The sequence below is a fragment of the Molothrus ater genome, chromosome 27, assembly GCF_012460135.2.
Source record: "Molothrus ater isolate BHLD 08-10-18 breed brown headed cowbird chromosome 27, BPBGC_Mater_1.1, whole genome shotgun sequence".
In the NCBI taxonomy this organism is placed as follows: Eukaryota; Metazoa; Chordata; class Aves; order Passeriformes; family Icteridae; genus Molothrus; species Molothrus ater.
In genome coordinates, this window is record NC_050504.2 from 4,801,134 (window position 1) to 4,820,784 (window position 19,651).

At 67.9% G+C, this 19,651-nt stretch overlaps 1 protein-coding gene across 6 annotated transcripts; it reads left to right on the forward strand.

The window, feature by feature from the left end:
* The first annotated feature begins 112 nt into the window (after window positions 1–112).
* Window positions 113–18,856, forward strand: HDAC5 (histone deacetylase 5). 6 transcript variants are annotated; one of them, XM_036398965.2, is made up of 27 exons: window positions 113–157; window positions 1,532–1,645; window positions 3,847–3,921; window positions 5,541–5,755; window positions 6,486–6,618; window positions 6,708–6,822; window positions 6,921–7,048; window positions 7,157–7,288; window positions 7,972–8,078; window positions 8,440–8,568; window positions 8,935–9,169; window positions 10,298–10,491; window positions 10,737–11,012; window positions 11,235–11,385; window positions 12,178–12,311; window positions 12,394–12,514; window positions 13,105–13,154; window positions 13,226–13,333; window positions 13,871–13,926; window positions 14,014–14,101; window positions 14,190–14,309; window positions 14,395–14,492; window positions 15,406–15,524; window positions 15,609–15,742; window positions 16,154–16,238; window positions 16,448–16,601; window positions 17,390–18,856. In XM_036398965.2, exons 2-27 carry the CDS (start codon window positions 1,624–1,626, stop codon window positions 17,427–17,429), a joined length of 3,219 nt encoding a protein of 1,072 aa, XP_036254858.1. In that variant the 5' UTR covers window positions 113–157; window positions 1,532–1,623; the 3' UTR covers window positions 17,430–18,856. The 6 variants fall into 6 exon arrangements, with proteins under 6 accessions (XP_036254858.1, XP_036254861.1, XP_036254859.1 ...); XM_036398968.2 differs by having other exon boundaries at window positions 8,443–8,568; XM_036398966.2 differs by having other exon boundaries at window positions 6,489–6,618.
* Window positions 18,857–19,651: the final 795 nt, after the last annotated feature.

The following is a 19,651-nucleotide window of genomic DNA, read 5'->3' on the forward strand; positions in this document are numbered from 1 at the left end:
CGCGCGCGGGGCTATTTTTAGCACCGGGCGCCGTCACGTGACGCGGAGTGACGTCACCGAATGTTGTTGTCGGGGCGGGCGGGGCCGCGCGGCGAAGATGGAGGAGGAGGCGGGGGGGTGGCGGGGCGCGCGCCGGGCGGCACCGGGGGGACCCCAGGTACGGGCGGCACCGGGGGGGCACCGGGGCGGCCGCATCGGGGCGGGGACCCGCGCCGGGGGGGGCTCCGCGGGATCCGGGACCCCCGCGCGGCTCCGGGGGGGCTCCGTGCGGCGGCGGGGGGGCTGCGATCCCGGAGGTCCGGTGCGGTTCGGAGCGGGGATGGGGGGGGTTCTGTGCAATAGGGGTGCGGTTCAGGGGGCGCGGGGTGCGGGGCTGCGCACCGTGCGGAGCGGGGGGGGGCCGCATGGGGACCCCCGTGCGGGTTTGGGGGGGCTGCAGCGGGGGGAGCCCTGCGCGGGTCCGGGGCTGCAGCGGGGCCCGGGCGCAGCGCGGGAGGGGGGGCGGTGGGGTCCCGGTGTGCTCGGGGAGGGGCTCCGGTGGGGGGGCCCGCTGCGGGTCGGGGGGGCTGCACTGGGGGTCCCGGTGAGATCCGGTGCGGGGGCTGCAGGAGGGGACCCCGGTGCGGGTGGGGGGCTCCTGTGCATTCCGGGGTCCCGGTGCGGCTCGAGGGGGAAGCGCGCCCGTGCAACGGGGGGGTCCTGCAGCCCGGAGAGCCCTCGTGTAGTTCGGGGGAGCCCCGCAGTTTCGGGGGTCCCGCTGCCATCGGGGGGTCCCGCTGCGGTTCGGCGGGGCCCTGCAATGAGCGGTCCCGGCGCGGCTCGGGGGGCGCGGTGCGGCTCGGGGGGGTCGGTTCGGGTGGGGGTCCCGGTGCCATGGGCCGTGCACGGTGCAGCGGGGGGGGGTCCCCGTGCGCTCGGGGGGCCCTGCGGGCTCGGGGCTCCCGCAGTGTCGGGGGGCCCGTGCGCCGGCACGGCGGCGGCTCCGCAGCGCGGCCGGGGGGGCCGGGGGGGCCCCGCTGCACCGCGCCGGGCTCGGCGCTGCCGGCGGCGCCAGTGCCGTGTTCCCCCGCCGTGGGGTCCGTCCCGCCGCGTGGCCCTCGCGGGTGACGCCCCCAGACCCCGATCTTGGGGTGACGCCTCGCTTTGGGGGGGGTCGCAGCAGCGGGGAGCTCGCGGGGTGGGGGGGGTCAGCGTGTGTCCCCCCTCCTCCAGCCGTGTCCTTACGGGGGTCCCATCCGTGTCCCCGTGGGGTGGCACGGCCGGGGCTCCTTGCCTGTTATCCCCCTGGGCTCCCCCTCTGCGGGGCCCCCCCTTTTCCTGCAGGGCTTTGTGTAACGCTGCGACCCCCAGGTCCCTTCTGGGGGTACCCCCAGGCCCCTCCCACATCCCAGGGGAACACCGGAGGGGAGGGGGCCACGTCCCGCCCGGGGTGGTTGCTCAGGGGGGGCTCGGTGCGGGCTCAGAGCCCCCCGTTTGCTGCGGGGGAGCTTTTTGGGGGTCCCGCGGTGCTGACAGGCGCTTGGTCCCGCAGGGCTCCCGGGCGGCGCGGGCACAGTCCCGGTGCCCCGGCCGGCGCTGACGGACACGCGCCTCTGCGAGCCCCCCCGGCACCCGCGGGCCACCATGGACCCCCAGAGCGACACAGGTGAGAGCCCGAGGGGGGCTGCGCCCGCTGGGCGCCGCTGCGAGAGCCGGGCACTGCCCCTGGGCACCGCCGTGTCCCCCCTGGGCACCGCCGTGTCCCCTGTCCCCGCTGTGCCCCCCCAGCGTCGCACCCAGCAGATATCGGGGTACCGGGGGGCCGCAGCTCCAGCGGGGGCACATCCGCGCCAAACGGGGGTACCAGGGGGCACCCCCTGCCCCGCTTATCCCAGCCCGTGCCCCTGCCCCCCTGCCGGTGCTCCCGGGCCCTGCTGGGAGGGGAAACTGAGGCACGGCTGGCGGCACCGTCGTGGCACGGCTCACACGTGGCTCTTTATGGCACCGGGGGCGGGTCCCCGCTGCCCCCCGGGGTGCCACGCGTGGGGACAGGGACAGCCAACCGTGGTGGCCGCCAGGGCCCTGCCCGCGCTGTCCCGGTTCCCGCCCTATAATTATCCCGGGGGGAACTCCGGCGACATCTGGACGCGCTGGTGTCCCCCCCCTTCCACCACCCCGAGGGGACACGCGGCAGCGCCGACACCGCGGCCTCCGCAGGGGAAACTGAGGCACGGGGCGGTGGTAGCGGGTGTCCCCTCTGTCCCCAGCCCGCCCCCCGGGCCGCCCGCCGGTATTTGCGGAGCGGCCGCGGGGCTGGAGCGCGGCCCGGCCGTGCCTGGCACGGGGCTGGCACGCGGCGCGGTGGCACGGGGACACGGCCGGGCCACCTCTGCCATCCCCGGCCGTTTCCCACGGGGTCCCTTCCCGGCTTTGGGGCTGTTTGGAGGCGTTTGGGGACCCCTCGGGGGTGCTGAGCTGGGAGGGCTCGGCCGGGCTGGGGATGTGGCAGAGGCCACCCCTGCGCTCAGTCAGCCCCTGGGGGTCCCCAATCGGCCCCCGGGTGCTCCGTGACCCCCCCAGGGCTCCTTTTCCCGCCCCCATCCCAGAACCGGGGGGTCCCGTGGGTGCTGGTCCCATCTCGGGGTGCAGCCCCCTCCTTCCCCTCCTCCCTCCTGGAGTTCTGGGGGTCCCCACTGCTCCCCCCAACACCCCCGAGGGTCCCCCAGGTGTGCCACCACCTCTGGGGGGGGCTCCGCGGGCCGGGGCCCACCCCCCTCTGCCCTGCTGTGGGAGCCAGGACAGGAGTCTGGGCTGGGATTTGGGGTGCGACCACCGGGAAAGGGGGTCCGGGAGCCGGGCGGGCCCATTCCCGCGGCCTCCTGCCCGCTGGCAGCACCAGAAATAGCCGGGCTGACGTCAAGGCCCAAAGCACCCCGGGGGGGGGGGCAGCGGGGGGGTCGCGGGGTGTCCCAGAAATATCCCGGCTATTAAAAGTCTTGGCTCGGGATTAACGCCTGGTAAATAAACGTGGCGCTGCCGGGGGGGTTACGCACGGTCTGGGCGCCTGGGGGGGGCGTGGGGGGGTCCCCCGTCCCCGAAAAGGGGGGGGGGGGGATTCCACACCTCAGCGCGGTGTCACCCCCCCGCCCCTGCCCTGCCCGGGGTTGTCCCTGCAGAGCCGCTTGGGGACAGACGCCGATGCGGTGGGAAATGTGCTGAGCTGGCCCCCCCAGCCCCTCTTGGGGGGCTCCTCTTGGGGCACTCGGGGGGTCTGGAGTGGGCTGAGGGGGAGGGGGGGGTCCTCGGCAAGTGGGGCTAATCCCCCCCACCCCCAGCACATCCCAGCTTTGGTTCGGGCAGCGCTGATTAACGCGGATTAACGTCCCTGGCAATTAGGGGGATGTGGGATGGAGCTGGGGGGTCCTGGGGACCCCAGACCTCCCCCAGCCAGGGCTGCCCCTGCCCCCCCAGCCCCCGGGGCAGTTGGGGGATGCAGCTGGGTCTGGGGGAGGGGGGGGCACACAGCGCATCCCCTCCCGGGATCTGCCGTGGCCCCCCCGGCACAATTCCCTATTTATAGCCGGCTCCTCCCGTGCGCCGGCTATTCCCAGGCGCCAGAGAGAATAGCCTGGATTGGGGGGGGGGGGGGCGTGGGTGAGGGGGGGTCCTTCGGCCCTGCCCTGCCTGCACTGGGGGGGCTGCATTGGCTCCCGTCACCCCAAAACCCAGGGATGCTCTGTGACCCCCAGCCCCACCCGCCGGGGAGAGATTTGGGGGGGCTGGGGTTGGGTTTGGGGGTGCACGTGCATCCCCCCCCCACCTCCCAGTTCCCAGCCCGTTCAGGGGGTCCCGGGTGTCTCTCTGCAGAGGGGGGGTCCGGCCGTGAGCCCCCGCTGGAGCTGCTGCCCCGTGTCCCCCTGCACGCTGCCTTGCCCGCCCCAGGTGAGTGGGGGCGGCCCCCCGTGCCCCCCAAAACCCGGTGACACCGTCCCAAACCCGGTGACACCGCCCCAAACCCGGTGACACTGCCCCAAACCCGGTGACACGGCCCCAAACCCGGTGACACCGTCCCAAACCCGGTGACACGGCCCCAAACCCGGTGACACTGCCCCAAACCCGGTGACACGGCCCCAAACCCGGTGACACTGCCCCAAACCCGGTGATGCCCCCCACAGGTGTGTGTGTGGGGGGAGCTGCTGAACACGAGCGTGTTCAGGTGTGTAATGGGAGAGACCCCCCCCTTGCACAAATGCGTGTGCAAGGGTGTGACAGGTGTGCAAGGACAGGTGCTGCAGCCCTGGGGGTGCAGCCCCCGGCCCCTCCCTTGTCCCCATTCCGTGGGACACCCCCATTGTCCCCACGGGGACCTTTCTGTTTGGGGGAGCCCTGGGCAGTGAGGGGTTAAACCCCCCTGTCCCTCAAGGGGGGGGGCTGCAGGTGGGGTGTGCCCCCACCCCAAAGCCCCCACTCACCCCAAAATGCCCCCTTGGCACCTCGGGGTGCTGAGACTCCCCCATTGCACCCCGACATCCCACGGGGCCCTTTGGGGACCCCCGGCTGGGGGGGGCTGCAGGACCCCGGTGTACCCAGAAATACCCCCAGGAGAGCTGAACCCCGGGGCTGGATGGGAATGGGGGGGTCTGTCTGTCCTTGGGGGGGTCTGTCTGTCCTTGTGGGGGTGCAGGTGGACCCCAGTGTACCCTCAAATACCCCCGGGAGAGCCGAACCCCGGGGCTGGATGGGGCTGGGGGTGGTCGGGATATGGGGGTGCTGCTTCTCCTGGGGGGGCTCTGTGGTACTGGGGGGGGGGTCTGTCTGTCCTTGGGGGGGTCCGTCTGTCCTTGTGGGGGTGCAGGTGGACCCCAGTGTACCCTCAAATACCCCCGGGAGAGCCGAACCCCGGGGCTGGATGGGGCTGGGGGTGGTCGGGATATGGGGGTGCTGCTTCTCCTGGGGGGGGCTCTGTGGGACTGGGGGGGGTCTGTCTGTCCTTGGGGGGGTCCGTCTGTCCTTGGGGGGGGTCTCTCGGTGCCGGGGGGGGTCTGTGCCCCCCTCTCCGTGCACGGTGACGTCCGTGGGTCCGCGCGGGGACGGGGACACGTCAGTGCCCGTCAGTGCCCGTCAGTGCCCGGGGGAGGGGGCTCGGCTGGGCTGGGTTGGGTTGGGGGGGGGGGATCTCATTGACATGCACCGCGTGCCCCCCCCCGCCCGCCCCCGCCTTCCTGTGTGCGTGGGGCCGCCCACCCCCCCCCCCCCCCCCACTCCTGCGTGTCCCATCCCTCCCTGTCTGTGCCCCCCGGTGGGTGCTGGGGCGGAAATTTTGGGGTTGATCCAGGGGGATGGGGCTGAGGGGAGACCCCCGAGGGCTTCCTTGACACCCCCCCAGAACCCACCCCTGACCCCCCCATCCTTGCAGCATCCCCCTTCAATGAGTCCTATCACCCCTGGGACACCCCCAAACCCCTCTGCATCCCCGGAGCCCCCCAAACCTGCCCCTCAAAGCCCTCCCAGCCCCCTCCATCCTTCCCGGCGTGTCCCCATCCCATTTCCCCCCGACCCAGCGTGTCCGGCAGGGCCGGAGGGGCCGGAGGGGCCGGGGCCCGAGGCGGGGGTGGACGCGGGGCTGGCGGCGGCGCGGGAGCAGCAGCTGCAGCGGGAGCTGGTGGCCCTGAAGCAGCAGCAGCAGCTCCAGAAGCAGCTGCTCTTCGCCGAGTTCCAGAAGCAGCACGAGCACCTCACCCGCCAGCACCAGGTCCAGCTCCAGAAGCACCTCAAGGTGGGTGCAGGGGCATGGCTGGGGCTGGGGAGGGGATTTGGGGGTGCTGGAGGTGTGGGGAATCTGGGGGGGATGGAGCTGGGGGGTGTCACCAGTCTGGGGCAGATGGGGCTTTTAGAGGGGTATTGGGGATGATGGAGCTTTTGGGGGGGTACTGAGGATGATGGAGATGGGGGGTGTCACCCATTGGGGGGAATGGGGCTTTTGGGGGGGTACTGAGGATGATGGAGATGGGGGGTGTCACCAGTCTGGGGGGGAGATGGGGCTTTTAGAGGGGTATTGGGGATGATGGAGCCATTGGGGGGATACAGGGAGTGATGGAGCTGTGGGGTGTCACTGATGGAGGGTGAGGGAGCCATTGGGGGGGCACTGGGGGTGCCAACACCATGGGGCACCTGCTCTTGGGGCCGGGGGTGCCACTGATGGAGGGTGAGGGAGCCATTGAGGGGATGGAGCTTTTGGGGGCACATTGGGGGTGCCAGCACCATGGGGCACCTGCTCTTGGGGTGTCACTGATGGAGGGTGAGGGAGCCATTGAGGGGATGGAGCCGTTAGGGGGGACACGGGGGGTGCCAGCACCATGGGGCACCTGCTCTTGGGGTGTCACTGATGGAGGGTGAGGGAGCCACTGGGGGGACACGGGGGGTTCCAGCGCCCCCCTCGGGGCCGGGGCTGAGGGGGGGTCCCGGGGCCGTGCCTGGGGTCCCACGGCGGTGCCCCCTCCCCACAGCAGCAGCAGGAGGCCCTGGCAGCCCGGCGGCAGCAGGAGCTGGAGCAGCAGCGGCAGCGGGAGCGGCAGGAGCTGGAGCAGCAGCGCCTGGAGCAGCTCCAGAGCCTGCGCCCCAAGGAGCGGGGCCGTGACAGTGAGTGGGGGGGCTGGGGGGGGATGTGGGGGTGCAGCAGGGCTGGGGGGGGGGCTGTGCTGCCCCCCTGACCCCCCTGTGCCCCCCAGGTGCCATCGCCAGCACGGAGGTGAAGCTGAAGCTCCAGGAATTCCTGCTCAGCAAGACGAAGGAGCCGGGCCCTGGCCCCCCCAACCATTCCCTCCCCCAGCACCCCAAATGTTGGTAGGTGCCCCTGAGGCCCCCCAGCCCCCCCCCGAGGCACTCTGGGGGTGACCCGGCTGTCCCAGCGGGGTCTCTGCCACCTTTTCCCCCCCCTCCAGGGCTCACCACACCTCGTTGGACCAGAGTTCCCCCCCCCAGACCGGCAGCCCGGGGACCCCCCCGTCCTACAAGCTCCCCCTCCTCGGCACCTACGACGGCCGGGACGATTTCCCGCTCCGCAAAACCGGTGGGTGGCGGTGGGGACAGGGGGGGCGTGCCACGCCCGTGGGGGGTGACGGTGACAATCCCGGTGACAATCCCGGTGACAATCCCGGTGACACGCTTGTGTCCCCAGCGTCCGAGCCCAACCTGAAGGTGCGCTCGCGGCTGAAGCAGAAGGTGGCGGAGCGGAGGAGCAGCCCCCTCCTGCGGCGCCGCGACGGCTCCGTGCTCAGCGCCTTCCGCAAGCGCCACGTGGAGATCACCGGTGCGTGCCGGGGACACCGCGGGGACACCGCGGGGACACGGGCTGGGCTCGCTCACCAGGCCACCCAGTGCTCCCCCAGAGCCCCCGTGGCCTCTCGTGGCTGGGGTGACGCATGTGGCACATGTGAGGTGTCAGGGTGTGACAGACCGTGTGATACGGAGCAGTGTCAGGGTGTGACACGCTGCGTGACACAGAGCGGTGTCCCTGTGCCCATGTGACACACGTGTGTCCTGCGGTGTGGTGTGACATGGGGCAGTGTCTGTGTGACACAGGGCAGTGTCCCCATGCCCATGTGACAGAGGGTAGTGTCCTCCTGCCTGTGTGACACACGCATGTCCTGCAGTGTCAGTGTGACATGGGGCAGTGTCCTCATGCCCTTGTGACACATGTGTCAGTGTGTGACACGGGGCAGCATCCCCATGCCTGTGTGACACAGAGCAGTGTCCCCATGCCCATGAGACATGGAGCAGCGTCCCCATACCCGTGTGACACCTGTGTCCCCTGCAGTGTCTGTGTGTGACACACCTGTGTCCCCACGCCTGTGTGACACGGGGCAGTGTCCCCATGCCCGTGTGACACGGGGCAGTGTCCCCATGCCCGTGTGACACCCGTGTCCCCTGCAGTGTCTGTGTGTGACACACCTGTGTCCCCATGCCCGTGTGACACCCCCGTGTCCCCCGCAGTGTCATCGGTCTGCAGCAGCGCCCCCGGGTCGGGGCCCAGCTCCCCCAACAGCTCCCACGGTGCCCACAATGGCCTGGCCGCCTCTGTCCCCAACATCCACAGCGAGGTACGGCCCCACGGGGACAGGGACAGGGACATGCGGGTGGGAGGGGTCAGTGCTGTCCTGTCCCCACACGTGTTAGTGGCATGTCGTGTCCCCACACGTTGGTGTCCTGTCCCTACACGTGTTGGTGGCCTGTCCTGTCCCCACCGTGCTGGTGTCGTGTCCCTACACGTGTTGGTGACCTGTCCTGTCCCCACACGTGTTGGTGGCGTGTTCCCACAAGCGTTGGTGGCCTGTTGTGTCCCTGCATGTGTTGGTGGTGTGTCCCCACACTTTTTGGTATCCTGTCCCCACATGTGCTGTCCTGTCTGTCCTGTGGTGTCCCCTCGGGTGTTGATGCCACGTTTGCCGTGTGGTGCCACAGCAGCTCCTGCCCCAGCCCCGCGCCCTGGCCCTGGACGGGGCCCAGCTCAGCCTCTACACGTCCCCATCGCTGCCCAACCTGTCCCTGGGGCTGCAGGCCACTGTCACCGTCACCAGTGCCCACCTCCCCGTGAGTGGGGGCGCGGGGACCCTGGGCTGGGTGGCACCGGGACCCTGGGCTGGGTGGCACTGGGACTTGGCTGGTGGGACATGGGGAACCCCACAGGGGGTGGCAGGGGGACCTGGAGCTCCACAGAGGGAACATGAGGGACCCCATGGGGACACCGTGGCGGGTGGCACTGGGACATGGAACACCACCGGGGGGGGGATATGGGGATGCAGTGGGGGGTGGCCTGGGGGGCTGGGGGGCCTGGCACCCTGCAGCAGGAATGTGGGGACCCCACAGAGGTGGCACAGGGACCCCACAGGGGTGGCACAGGGACGTGGCAGCCCTGGGGCAGTGTGGGGACCCCCAGTGTCACGGCTGTCCCCGCAGGTGTCCCCCAAGCTGTCGCCGCAGGCGGAGGGCGAGCGGCCGGGGGTGCCCCCGGGGGTGTCCCCGCTGCGCCCCGGGGCCGCCCTCACCGGGAAGTTCCTGAGCACGTCCTCGATCCCGGGCTGCCTGCTGGGGGTGGCCCTGGATGGGGGGGACGCCCCGGCCGGGTCCCCGTCCCTGCTGCAGCACGTGCTGCTGCTGGAGCAGGCGCGGCAGCAGAGCACCCTCATTGCTGGTGAGCCCTGCGTGCCTGCTGCCTGTCCCCTCCGTGGTGTCCCCTCAGTGTCCCCCTGCTCCCCCCTTAGTGTCTAATGCCTCCCTGATCCCTCCTCGGTGTCCCCTCAGTGTCCCCCTGATCCCTCCTTGGTGTCCCTTCAGTGTCCCCCTGATCTCTCCTCAGTGTCCCCCTGGTCCCTCCCTCAATGTTCCCCCAGTCCCCCCCTCAATGTCCCCATAATCCCCCCTTCAGTGTCTCCCTGATCCTCCCTCAGTGTCCCCCTTATCGCCCCCCGCAGTGTCCCCTCAATCCTTTCTCAGTGTCCCCCTAATCCCCCCTGAGTGTCCCCCCAGTGTTGCCCCAGTCCCCCTCCAGTGTCCCCCCAGTACTTCCCCAGTTTGCCCCATTTTCCCCCCCAGTCCTGCCCAGTTCACCCCCCTTTCCTTCCCCTCTTTCCCAGTTCCCCCCAGTCTGTCCCGCATTTCCCCAGCGCTCCAGGGTGGCTCTGACCTGGTGTCCCCATGTCCCTGCACGGGCAGTCCCCACTGGTGATGGGGATGGATCGGGGGGCTCAGGGTGGCTCTGACCTGCTGTCCCCGTGTCCCCGCAGTGCCCCTGCACGGGCAGTCCCCGCTGGTGATGGGGATGGATCGGGGGGCTCTGTGGGGCTCGGGGTGGCTCTGACCTGGTGTCCCCATGTCCCTGCACGGGCAGTCCCCACTGGTGATGGCGGTGGATCGGGGGGCTCTGGGGGGCTCGGGGTGGCTCTGACCTGCTGTCCCCGTGTCCCCGCAGTGCCCCTGCATGGGCAGTCCCCGCTGGTAACGGGGTGGATCGGGGGGCTCGGGGTGGCTCTGAGCCGGTGTCCCCATGTCCCTGCAGTGCCCCTGCACGGGCAGTCCCCGCTGGTGACAGGGGGGGCTCTGGGGTGCTCGGGGTGGCTCTGAGCCGGTGTCCCCATGTCCCTGCACGGGCAGTCCCCGCTGGTAACGGGGTGGATCGGGGTGCTCGGGGTGGCTCTGACCCGCTGTCCCCGTGTCCCCGCAGTGCCCCTGCACGGGCAGTCCCCGCTGGTAACGGGGGGTAGGTCAGGGGGCTCTGGGGGGCTCGGGGTGGCTCTGACCCGCTGTCCCCGTGTCCCCGCAGTGCCCCTGCACGGGCAGTCCCCGCTGGTGGCGGCGGAGCGGGCCGGGGCTCCCCGCGGCGGGGGCAGCAAGCTGCCGCGGCACCGGCCCCTGAGCCGCACGCAGTCCTCGCCGCTGCCGCAGAGCCCCCAGGCGCTGCCCCACGGGCCCCTCCAGCAGCACTTCCTGGACAAGCAGCAGCTCCAGCTGGCCAAGGTGGGGCATGGGGGGCGTGCGGGGTGGGTGTTGGGGAGCTTTGGGGCACCACTGACCCCCAAAATACAGCAGGGGGAGCAGTGCGAGCAGGGGAAACTGAGGCACAGGGTGGGAAATTGGGGAAGGGCTGGCCAAAGGTGTGTGGGGTGGCTGTGGGGTGACTGGGGCGTGGGATGGATGCAGGGCACGGGGTGGGTGCAGGGGGGCCATGGGGTGACCCTCACTTAACCCCCGTGCCCCCCCAGCTGCTCCCCAAGGGGGCGGAGCTGGCCCGGCAGCCCCCCACCCACCCCGAGGAGACGGAGGAGGAGCTGACGGAGCAGCAGTCGCCCCCCCCGGGGGAGAGGGGCCCCCCAGGCCCCCCCCTCGGCCCCCCCATCGCCCTGGTGTCCCCAGAGGCCGGGGACCCCCCGGAGCAGCCCCAGGACCCCGAGGGCTGCCAGGAGCCAGGGGACAGCGGGGACGAGGCCGAGGCCCCTGGGGACCCCGACGTCACAGAGCTGGGGGTCACCTACAAGCAGGTGAGACTTTGGGGGGCACCCAGACGCTCCCTGAATCTCCAGCACCCCCTGCCTTCCCCCCAGCCATGTCGTCTGTGTCCCCCCCCCCCCCGTTTTTGGGGACGCTGCCGCAGCGATGACTCGCGAGGGTCGGTGACTCATCCCCCCCTCTGTCCCCTGTCCCCGCCGCCCCCACACCGTGACCCCCCCATCGGTGAGTCACTCACCCCCTCCCCTCCCCAGGTGTACCCCGAGGCGCCGCTGCAGCTCTTCCCCGCGCCCCCCCTGGGGGTCCTGGCTCTGCCCCACGCCGCCCTCGCCCGCACGCAATCGTCCCCGGCCAGCGTCAAACCCCCCCAGCCCGAGGGGCCCCCCAAGCACCTCTTCACCACAGGTATGGTACTGAGGGATAGGGGGGTCCCTGTGCCCTGGGGGTGCTGGGATTTGGGGGGCTCCTGTCCCATGGGGTGGCTGTGTCCCCCCCCCCCCCCACCCTGAGGGTCCCATTCTGTGGTGGGGCTGTGGATGTTCCTCTCCTGTGGGGTTCCCTTCTTCCCTGGGGTTCCCAATCCTGGGGGTGCCCAGGGATCCCCCAGCTCCACAGGATCCCTCTGTCCCCTGGGGTCCCCCTACCCCATAGGATCCCTCTGTCCCCTGGGGTCCCTCAACGCCATAGGATCCCTCTGTCCCCTGGATTCCCAATATTTTGGAATGTTCTGGGGTCCCCCTACCCCATAGGATCCTTCTGTCCCCTCAATTCCCAATATTTTGGAGTGTCCTGGGGTCCGTCAACGCCACAGGATCCCTCTGTCCCCTGGATTCCCAATATTTTGGAATGTTCTGGGGTCCCCCTACCCCATAGGGATCCCTCTGTCCCCTGGGGTTCTCAGTACTTTAGAATGTTCTGGGGTCCCCCAACTCCACAGGATTCCTCTGTCCCTTGGGTTCCCAATATTTTGGAATGTCCTGGGGTTCCTCAGTGCCACAGGATCCCTCTGTCCCCTGGGGTTTCCAATACCTGGGGGTGCCTGGTGTCCCCAATCCCATGGATTCCCTTTGTCTCCCGGGGTTCCCCACACCTCGGGGTGCCCAGGGATCCCCGTACCCCCTGGGATCCCCCTTCCCCGGGGCTGCCCCTCCCTGGGGGTGTCCCGGGGTGCCAGCTGTGCCAGCTGTGCCGTGCCAGGTGTGGTGTACGACACGTTCATGCTGAAGCACCAGTGCACCTGTGGGAACACCACCATCCACCCCGAGCACGCCGGCCGCATCCAGAGCATCTGGTCCCGGCTGCAGGAGACGGGGCTGCTGGGCAAGTGTGAGGTGAGGGGGGGCTCCCCAAGTTCTGGTGGGGGGTCAGGATGGCACAGGGAGCCTGGGGGGCTCAGCCTGTGCCCCCTCCCAGCGGATCCGGGGCAGGAAGGCGACGCTGGAGGAGATCCAGACGGTGCACTCGGAGCACCACGCGCTGCTCTACGGCACCAGCCCCCTGAACCGCCAGAAACTGGACAGCAAAAAGCTGCTGGGTGGGTGCTGGGGGTCCCCCGATGCCTGGGACCCCCCTCTCTGGAGCTGGGGTCACCTTGCTGCCCTGTTCCTTGTGATCCCTCTGTTCCCTGTGGGTCCCCATCCCCTGGGGCATCCAGGAGAGTCCGTGTCCCATGGGGGGTCCCAGTCCTTGGGGTGTTCAGGGGTCCCATGGGGTCCCTCTGTCCTTGGGGTTTCTCCATCTCTTGGGGTGCCTGGGGTTCCCCTGTCCCACAGGCCAGGGGTTCCCTCTGTCCCCACAGCCTGTCCCGTTGGCTCCTTGTCCCCTGGTGTTCCCCGTCCCTTGGGGTGCCCAAGGGTGCCCTTTTCCCATGGGATCCCCCATTCCCTGGCGTTCCCAATCCCTTGGGGTGCCCTTTTCCCATGGGATCCCCCATCCCCTGGCGTTCCCAATCCCTTGGGATGCCCTTTTCCCATGGGATCCCCCATCCCCTGGCGTTCCCAATCCCTTGGGATGCCCTTTTCCCATGGGATCCCCCATCCCCTGGCATTCCCAATCCCCTGGGGTGCTCAGAGGTCCCCTTACCCCACGGGACCCCTGTGTCCCCTTGTCCCCATCACCCCGCAGGTCCCATCACTCCGAAGACGTACGCGGTGCTGCCGTGTGGGGGCATCGGGGTGAGTCTGGGGGCAGGGCTGGGGGTGTCCCCGGGGTGGCCGTGCCCCCGTGACCCCCGGTGTCCCCGCAGGTGGACAGTGACACGGTGTGGAACGAGCTGCACTCGTCCAGCGCGGTGCGCACGGCCGTGGGCTGCCTGCTCGAGCTGGCCTTCAAGGTGGCCGCAGGGGAGGTCAAGGTGAGCGTGTGGCACTGTCACTGCCTCCCTGCACGTGTCCCTCCCTGTCCTGTGCGTGTCCCTCTGTCCCAGTGGTGCCCCAGTGCCACACGTGTCTCTGTGTCACACACACATTCCTGTGTGTCCCTCCCTATCCCATGGATGTCCCTCTGTCCCATTTGTCCCCAGTGCCACACGTCCCTCTGTGTCACACAAATGTCCCTCCCTGTCCCACCCGTGTCCCACTCGGTCCCAGTTGTGCCCCAATGCCACACACATCTCTGTGTCACACACACGTCCCTCTGTGTCCCATACATGTCCCTCTGTCCCAGTTGTGCCCCAGTGCCACACGTGCCTGTCACACACACGTCCCTCTGTGTCCCACCCGTGTCCCTCTGTCCCAGTTGTGCCCCAGTGCCACACGTGCCTGTCACACACACGTCCCTCTGTGTCCCACCCGTGTCCCTGTGTCCCAGTTGTGCCCCAGTGCCACAGGTCCCTCTGTGTCACACACACACGTCCCTCTGTGTCCCACTCGTGTCCCTCTCTGTCCCCCAGAATGGCTTCGCTGTCATCCGCCCCCCAGGCCACCACGCCGAGGAGTCCACGGCCATGTGAGTACAGGGACGGGGCTGGGACCCTCACCCAGGGCCACCCCCCTGCCCAGTGCCACCCCCTACACTGATGTCCCTTGTCCCCAGGGGCTTTTGCTTCTTCAACTCCGTGGCCATCTCGGCCAAGCTGCTGCAGCAGCGGCTCAGCGTGGGCAGGATCCTCATCGTGGACTGGGTAAGGGGGGCACAGGGGGGACCCCACAGGCCTTGGGGCCCGCCTGGGTGGGTGTGGGGGTGTCCCTGAGCCCCGGGTGCCCCCTCAGGACATCCACCACGGCAACGGGACCCAGCAGGCCTTCTACAGCGACCCGCACGTGCTCTACATCTCCCTGCACCGCTACGACGACGGCAACTTCTTCCCGGGCAGCGGGGCCCCCGAGGAGGTACCGGGGACACTTTGGGGGGTGGGGGTCCCTCGGTGCTCCCCCCTGAGGCACGGGGGGGTCACTCACCCGTGGCTGTGCCCAGGTGGGCAGCGGGCTGGGCGTGGGCTACAACATCAACATCGCCTGGACCGGCGGCGTGGACCCCCCGATCGGGGACGTGGAGTACCTGACAGCCTTCAGGTGGGGGGGCTCTGCCTCGGGGGGGTCCTGAGCCCTTGGGGGTGTTCCTGAGCCTTTGGGGGGGGTTCCTGAGCCCTTTGGGGTGTTCCTGAGCCTTTGGGGGGGTTCCTGAGCCTTTTGGGGTGTTCCTGAGCCTTTGGGGGGGTTCCTGAGCCCCTTGGTGGGTTCCTGAGCCTTTGGGAGGTTCCTGAGCCCCTTGGTGGGTTCCTGAGCCTTTGGGGGGGTTCCTGAGCCCTTGGGGGGGTTCCTGAGCCCTTTGGGGTGTTCCTGAGCCCTTGGGAGGTTCCTGAGCCCTTGGGGGGTTCCTGAGCCTTTGGGGGGGTTCCTGAGCCCTTGGGGGGTTCCTGAGCCCTTGGGGGGTTCCTGAGCCTTTGGGAGGTTCCTGAGCCTTTGGGGGGGTTCCTGAGCCCTTTGGGGTGTTCCTGAGCCCTTGGGGAGTTCCTGAGCCCTTGGGGGGGGGGGTTCCTGAGCCCTTGGGGGGGGGTTCCTGAGCCCTTGGGGGGGTCCTGTCCTATGGGAGGTGTCCCTGTGTCCTGGGGGAATGGTCTCTGTGCAGTGGGGGGGGGGGGTCCCTGCATCAGGGGGTCCTCTGGATCCTGAGGGGGTCCCTGCACACCTCAGGGGGGTCCATGAACACCTTGGGGGGGGTCCCTGCACACCTTGGGGGCTCCTTGCACACCTTGGGGGCCGTCCCTGCTCCCTGGGGGGCTCCCCTTGTCCCGGGGGGCTGTCCCTGTTCTCTATGAGGATCCCCATGTCCTGGGGCTGTCCCTGTGCTCTGTGAGGATCCCCATGTCCTGGGGGGCTGTCCCTGTTCTCTATGAGGATCCCCATGTCCTGGGGGGGTGTCCCTGCCCTCCTGGGGGGCTCCCCCATCCCTGGGGGGGTCCCGAGCCGCCGTTGCCCCCCCCAGGACGGTGGTGATGCCCATTGCCAAGGAGTTCTCCCCGGACCTGGTGCTGGTCTCCGCCGGCTTCGACGCCGTCGAGGGCCACCTGTCCCCTCTCGGTGGCTACTCCGTCACCGCCAAGTGTGAGTGGGGGTCTGGGGGCACCCCGGGGGGGGACCCCGGCCCTGCCACCCCTCACCCCCTGCCCGGTGTCCCTGTCCCCCCAGGTTTCGGGCACCTGACCAAGCAGCTGATGATGCTGGCCGGGGGCCGGGTGGTGCTGGCGCTGGAGGGGGGACACGACCTGACGGCCATCTGCGACGCCTCCGAGGCCTGTGTCACCGCCCTGCTCGGCCTCGAGGTACGGGGGACACCCCTGGGGCCACCCCGAGCCCCCCAGCCCTTCCCCGGGGGCGTGCTGGGGTGTGCACCCCATGTCGTGTCTCAGTTCCCCCTCGTTGGTTGGTGAGGGGCTCCAGTCCTGTCCCTGCTGTGGCTTTGGGGGTGCTGGTGGCAGTTTGGGGGTGCTGGTGGCAGTCTGGGTGTTCTGCTGGCACTTTTGGGAGTGCTGGTGACAGTTTTGGGTTGCTGGTGGCAGTCTGGGGGTGCTGGTGACAGGCTGGGGATGCTGGTGGCATTTTGGGGGTGCTGGTGGCACTTTTGGGGGTGCTAGTGGCAGTCTCGGTATGCTGGTGGCACTTTGGGGATGCTGGTGGCACTTTGGGGATGCTGGTGGCACTTTTGGGGGTCTGACAGGGTGTCCCCCCCCCAGCTGGAGCCCCTGGACCCGGCCCTGCTGCAGCAGAAGCCGAACGTGAACGCAGTGGCCACGCTGGAGAAGGTCATCGAGATCCAGAGTGAGGACGGGGGCACAGGAGCTCCCTGAGGGGTCCCTGGGGCCGGTTCTGTCACAGGGGGGGTCCCTGAGGGGTCCCTGGGGCTGGCTCTGTCACAGGGGGGTCACGGGGGGGTCCCTGAGGGGTCCCTGGGGCTGGCTCTGTCACAGGGGGGTCACGGGGCGTCCCTGCCCGCTCGGTGCCAGCCCAGTCCCTGTCCCTGTCCCCAGGCCGGCACTGGGGCTCTGTCCGGCGCTTTGCCGCCGCCGTGGGCCGGTCCCTGCTGGAGGCGCAGCGTGGGGACACCGAGGAGGCCGAGACGGTGACAGCCATGGCCCTGCTGTCCGTGGGGGCTGAGCACGGCAGGACGGAGCCACAGGCCAGGTACGACACAGGGGGACATGGGGGTGTGTGACAATGGGGGACACGGGGGGACATGGGGGGTGTGACAATGGGGGACATGAGGGGTGTGACAATGGGGGACATGGGGGGACATGAGGGGTGTGACAATGGGGGACACGGGGGGACGTGAGGGGTGTGTGACAATGGGGGACATGAGGGGTGTGACAATGGGGGACATGAGGGGTGTGACAATGGGGGACATGGGGGGACATGAGGGGTGTGACAGTGGGGGACATGGGGGTGTGTGACAATGGGGGACATGGGGGACATGGGGGACACAGGGGCTGTGTGACACTGGGGGACATGAGGGGACACAGGTCAGGGTGAATGGAGCCAGGTGTGACATGGGAGGGACACAGGGGGTGTGTGACAGTGGGGGATAGGGGGGGACAAGGGGGACACAGAATGGGGGTGAATGGAGCCGGGTGTGACACCAGGGGGACACTGGGGGTGTGTGACACTGGGACATGGGGGTGTGTGACACTGGGGACACGGGGGTATGAATGGAGCCAGGTGTGACACTGGGGGGACACAGGGGACACAGGATGGGGGTGAGTGGAGCCGGGTGTGACACTGGGGGGAACTTAGGGGACATGGGGGGACACAAGGGACATGGGGACGGTGTGACACAGGGAGGGTGTGACACTGTGGGGACACAGGGGACGTGGAGGGTGTGACTGGGGGACACAGGGGAACACGGGGAGGGTGTGACACTGGGGGGGACACATGTCCTGTGGGGGGTGACAGACACTTGTCCCTCCCCTGCCCAGGCCAGCAGAGGAGCCCATGGAGGCTGAGCCCACGCTCTGACCCGCCCGGATCATCCAGCAAACCAAGGAACACCTGGAAAAGATGAAAAACACAGACACAAAAAAAAAATCACAGTAAAAGGAAAAAAAAAAAAATCCAAAACACACAGACAAAAAAAAAAAAACACTAAAAAAAAAAAAAGACAAAAAAAAAAAAAAGGCAGAAATCGAAAGGAAAACCAGAAAAAAAAAGAGGAAAATATTTTCTTTTTCTATTAAAAAGAGGAGAAAAACACAAAAAAATCCCCCCGCCCGTCCTGTGCCCCCGGCTCCCCGCGGTGTTTGCGGTCGTGTCTCTTGTGCAGCAGCAGTTCCACCAGCACCCCCTGTCCCCCCATGTTCCCCCATGTCCCCCCGTGTCCCCTGTGTCCATCGGGTCCCCCCCGGCGCTGCCCGGACCCTCCTGGGGCTCCTCGAGATTTTTTTTAGGGTTTTTTCCTTATTTTCCCCTATTTTTGTGTCTCCCCTCCTCGTTCCCTCCCTGGCTCCGTCTGCTCCCCCCAGGGGAGGCAATGGGAAATATTCGTGCCTTTAATTAAGTATTTTTTTTTAATGCCTTAATTTCCCTTCATTTTGGGTTTTTCTTAATTTTCTTGGGTTTTTTTTTTTTGTTTTCCCTTCGGCCTCCCCGTTTTGGATGGGGACAGGAGACAAAGGGACGAGCCCTGTCCCCAACCCCCCCTCTGTCACTTTGTCACCCCGGCGCCTTTGTTGGGATCAAATTTATCTTTATAGGAGAGGGAAAAACAAAAAAAAAAAAAAAAAAAAGGAGAGAAAAAGAAAAAAAAAAGAGGAAAAACCACTTTATTTTCCTGTTTTGTCACCAGCTGGAGGGGCCTCGGAGCGATTTTAGCTTTAAAAGAGAGAAAACCACCCACCACCACCACCCCCCAAAAAAAAAGGGATATAATTTTATTACAGATGGATTATTTAATAGTATTTTTTTAATGGGGGGGCGGAGGTGGGGACTGGGACAGGGACAGTGTGTCGTGGGTTAAATTATTCCGGGGGTGGGCGGCAATTTGGGGTGGTCCCAAATTAGGACAGGGGGCTAAGGGTGTCCTTGTCACCTCTCCTGGGGGGGAAGGACCCGGGTTTAGGGTGAGGAAAGGGGGGGGAATCCTGCGTGTCCCCAACTCTGGGGACACCCCGAGTGTGGTGGGGACCCCGTCCCATCCCGGGAGAGGAAAACGCCTCTGGATTTGGGGGGAGGGGATCGGGGTCTCCGGCCCCCCTGGATTGCTTTGGGCTGGTGTCCCCCCCCCCCCCCCCCCCCCCGCCCCGCCGTGTGTCCCCCGTGTCCCCCGGTCCGTCCGTCCGTCCGTCCGTCCGTCCGTCCCCGCTCACGCTCGCTCTGGGTCTCGGTTCAGTATTTTGTAAGATGTCACCGATGTTCGTCCTTGTATAAATAAACTGTTTCTGGCAATACCCGCCGGGCCCGTGCTTCTGGGGGGCTGGGGGTGTCCCTGTGTCCCTTTTCCTGTCCCTGTGTCCCCGTCCCTGTGTCCCTTTTCCTGTCCCCGTCCCTGTGTCCCTTTCCCTGACTCCCCTTTCCCTGTCCCTGTGTCCCTTTTCTTGTCCCTGTGCCCCTTTCCCTGTCCCCGTGTCCCTTTCCTTGTCCTTGTGCCCCTGTCCCCGTATCCCTTTCCCTGTGTCCCTTTCCCTGTGCCCCTTTTCCTGTCCCTATGTCCCTTTCCCTCTCCCCGTGTCCCCTTTCCCCGTCCCTGTGTCCCTTTCGTGCCCCTTTCCCTGTTCCCGTGTCCCCTTTCCCTGTCCCCCTTTCCTGTGTCCCATTCCCTGTTCCTGTGTCCCTTTCCCTGTGTCCCTTTCCCTGTCCCCCTTCCTTGTGTCCTTTTCCCTGTCCCTGTGTCCCATTCCCTGTTCCTGTGTCCCTTTCCCTGTCCTTGTGTCCCTTTCCCATCCCCGTGTCCCATTCCCTGTCCCTGTGTCCCTTTCCCTGTCCTTGTGTCCCTTTCCCATCCCCGTGTCCCTTTCCCTGTTCCTGTGTCCCATTCCCTGTCCCCATGTCCCTTTCCCTGTTCCTGTGTCCCTTTCCCTGTCCCCGTGTCCCTTTCCCTGCCCCCTTCTCCCCGCCGTGTCCCCACGTGCCTCAGTTTCCCCAGGCACCGCAGGGAGGGAGCAGGGGGGGTTCCCCTTTGTCACCCCCGTGCTCGGGGGGCTCTGTCCCCGCTGTCCCCCTCCCCATGCCCGGCTCTGCCCCCG

Excerpts from the sequence above, each read along its gene's own strand:
- HDAC5 (XM_036398965.2), top strand. The coding sequence starts at position 1,624 with ATGGACCCCCAGAGCGACACAG. Across the intron at positions 14,102-14,189 it reads GGATCCTCATCGTGGACTGG|GACATCCACCACGGCAACGG; the intron begins GTAAGGGGGGCA and ends GTGCCCCCTCAG. Across the intron at positions 16,239-16,447 it reads GAAGGTCATCGAGATCCAGA|GCCGGCACTGGGGCTCTGTC; the intron begins GTGAGGACGGGG and ends CCCTGTCCCCAG.